Source organism: Ctenocephalides felis, unplaced genomic scaffold (assembly GCF_003426905.1).
Source record: "Ctenocephalides felis isolate EL2017-DRISC unplaced genomic scaffold, ASM342690v1 CF-g0.4_SCAFFOLD_01170, whole genome shotgun sequence".
Classification (NCBI taxonomy): Eukaryota; Metazoa; Arthropoda; class Insecta; order Siphonaptera; family Pulicidae; genus Ctenocephalides; species Ctenocephalides felis.
Window position 1 is genome coordinate 40,352,424 of NW_020537324.1, and position 3,578 is coordinate 40,356,001.

The 3,578-nt window shown below is 35.4% G+C and overlaps 1 protein-coding gene across 1 annotated transcript; it reads left to right on the forward strand.

The window, feature by feature from the left end:
• Positions 1 to 472: 472 nt before the first annotated feature.
• On the forward strand, positions 473 to 1,151 carry LOC113368046 (CCHC-type zinc finger protein CG3800-like). The gene is given in 2 exon segments (XM_026609609.1): positions 473 to 796; positions 799 to 1,151. Coding segments are annotated over 2 exon segments (468 nt in total). The 5' UTR covers positions 473 to 621; the 3' UTR covers positions 1,092 to 1,151.
• Positions 1,152 to 3,578: the final 2,427 nt, after the last annotated feature.

Genomic DNA, 3,578 nt, shown 5'->3' on the forward strand with positions numbered 1-3,578 from the left:
TCACGGTACGGGAAGTTCCAGCAATTTGCCTCAAGGCATGATGCCAGGCACATCACTAGTTTTTTTTATTTTGTAATTTCAATATTATGTTCAAAGGATCAAAAAACATAAAATTAATTTGTCAGACGTTTCTGTGATTGATAAGCATGTCTGGCAATGATAAAAGTCTGGAAATATGATAGTACGTACCAGTAGATAGAGTGTGACAATCGCCAATTACATTGCCGATTACATCGAATGAAACAAAAAACTATTATACCCGCATGAGCACATTTCTAGTCAAAGTTAGTGCAATTTCAAGATTATTTTTGAAAAACAAATAAAATAATGTTAAACTAATAAAGTATGGCATCGTGCCTTAAGGCAAATTGCTGGAACTTCCCGTGCCGTAACGAAATGTTTGAGTATTATTAAATGTTATCAAATAGATTATTATTTTCTTATATTCGTTTGCTATCTTACACTTGTTCTGTGAAGAGAAAGGAGGCGAGACTGAGATTGTTAGTACTTTTAAGTATTAACAATTTAATTAAGTTTTTATTTAATTTCGTTATTTTTTTTTTTTTAAGTTTTTACGTGAAAGACTTTGAGGAGTGATTGTTTATCAGCAACCAACAGAAAATGGGGTCCGAGATGAAAAGTACCTGCTACAAATGCAATCGCGTAGGACACTTTGCCAGAGAATGCACCCAAGGTATGGGAGGTGGCCGGAACCGCGATGGCGGTCACAGGGACTCGGGCCGCGTGCGTGAGAAATGCTACAAGTGTAATAGATTTGGCCACTTAGCCAGAGACGCAAGGAGGAGGCTGACCGATGCTACAGATGCAATGGCACTGGACACATTGCTCGCGCTTGTCTGCAAAGCCCAGATGAGCCATCCTGTATCAACTGTAACAAGCCAGGACACATTGCGAGGAATTGTCCTGAGAGCGGTGGTTATGACTCCCAGAGTAGGTCCAACCAAGCGTGTTACAACTGCAGCAAAACTGGTCATATATCCCGTAACTGCCCAGAAAATGCTAAGACTTGCTATGTCTGTGGAATGCCTGGTCACATAAGCCGTGACTGTGATCAAAATGACCACAACTAGGTCAATATTATCTAGGGTGTCGGGATATTTATCAACCTTATTAATGGCATCCGATATCATAAAGATAACACAGGCCAACAAAAAAACTTTTTTTTTTTGGTGCCTCAAATGTTAGAGCTGATTCTTATAGAATTTTTTGCGCTGATTTCGAATCTGCAAACCATTTTTTTGTATCAGCTCTAGTTTTTGAGATACAAAGAAGTTGCCGAAACCAGGTCCATTCGAGGTCGTCACGGAAAAGAACTTTTCACAGTGTGTACTAATGTCCCAACTAAGGCCGAATGGGTCTTATAAGTTTGTATGTACGAGTAGGCATATCTCATTAAAATAACATTCGGAATTGTATTACTCTTTTGTACTTTCGTTCCTTATATTAGGTGCGCAACTAAGTTCTCGCTGTTTGTCAGTATATGGCTCTATGAGTAAGGGTTGGTCGATTTTGACAAATCCAAAACGTCTTGAAACAAGCTTAGAGTAAGTAAACAAACTGCTGCGACACATAATTGATTTCGTTTTTGCATTATATACTTCTGGTTAAGTGAATATGTCCAATTTTATGCCAAACGATCGGTATTTGCGAGGAGTGTTGATTTTCGTCTTCCATTCAAAAAAAAACGAGAACTCAAGTGCATCGAGACCTACGGAAATGTTGCTCTGAGCGAAACAACATGCCGTGAAGGGTTTTATCGCTTCAAAAATGGTGATTTTGATGTTGACGACCACCCACGTGAAGGAAGGCCAAAACCTTCGAAAACGCTAAATTGAAGGCCTTGTTTGAAGAGGATTCGTGCCAAACTCAAGAAGATCTTGCTTTAGAATTAGGAGTTACCCATCAAGCTATTTCCAAGCTATTGTATGCGTCGGGGATGATTCAGAAGCAAGAAACTTCGGTTTCTTGTGAGTTGAAGCCAAGAGACGTCGAGCGTCGTTTTTTCGCCTGTAAACAACTGCTCCAGCGGCGAGAAAAGAAGAGGTTCTTCATCACATCGTGACAGGTGATAAAAAATGAATACAATACAGCAATCCAAAGAGGAGAAAATCTCGGTTCGTCCGAATATTCACTGCGAAGGTTATGCTCTACATATGGTGGGACCAGGTCGGTGTTATTTGTTATAAGCTGTTAAAACCGAGTGAAACCATCACTGGAGAACTGTATCAAACTCAATTGATGCAATTTTTTTATAATAAAGTTACTTTTCATCGAAAAAACAGCGAGAACTTAGTTGCGCACCTAATATCGTAAAATATATCATATAGGTCGTATCTTGAAAACTAAAGCTCATAGAAAAAAACCAATGTCATTTTTGAAATCAGCGCCCCAAATATACTTAAAAACAGTATTAAAATCGTTTGCACCATTTTCTTTGTTGACCTGTGTAATTTATGAGTTAACAATTATCTTAATATTATTTTAAAGGCCACACACTGATTACAGGATCTCCAAACTCTTTTAATTTAAGGCTCTGCAAATTTCCAATAAAATGCCTAATCTAATACAAATTCTAAGCCTATAAATGAGCCTTTTGCCAAAAACTAACAGCCAAAAACTAACAGCCATGATGTAAACGTTGGCCGCGTTAAAGATATATAGACTGTTTCTTATAAATGAATAAAAGTTGATGTTTGTGAATGAAGTTTGGTTATGCTGTGCATCACATTGACCAACGAGAAATTTTTATTTAATGAACAGTATTTTATTCATGTATGAATTGAACAGTTAACCATTTTGTTACTACGAAATAAACATTGTAATTTACATTTGTGTTTCAATTTCATGTTCGTATACCATTAGTATTTTCTGCACCATAGAATCTGTAAGCCATTTGTACTCAATTGTACACACATACTTATATAATTTTATTTCTTTGTGTTATTTAATATTATTTGAAGTTGCATAGAAATGTATGAAATTATAATTATGATACAGAAAATATTTTAATTTTAGTATTCACTTAATAAAATATAAATACTGTAACATTGTATAATATTTACAGGAATTATATAAACTGAATCACAAAGTCAAAAATATTTATTTAAAGTATATAAGCGAGCTTTAAAACTTTAGCCAGAATTAAAATTGAAATCTGAATTATTTTCGATATACAAAACAATGAAATGATTTTTTTCCAAAAGCAATTGTTTTGTCAACACAAGTTTTTTAAATCATTCAATTCGGATGCTTATTTCTCTCAAAAACTGCCATTGTTTATATATTTTTGTATATTTAGGTCTGTATCTTCGAATGGCTGGGCCTGCCTTTGCCAAAAACTAACAGCCATTTCTCTCATTCATTACAAATTGAATGTTTTTTGGATCATTCAAATCGGATGCTTCGTTCTCTCAAAAACTCGATTTCTATTTTCTGCACTCTTTGCTCTTTTTCTCTGTTTTGGATGGGCCAGCCTTTGCCAAAAATTTACAGGAAGTTAATTAAGAATTAGTTAGAAAAGAGAGAATAACTAGTTGGTGTTATTGGTATTAGTATTT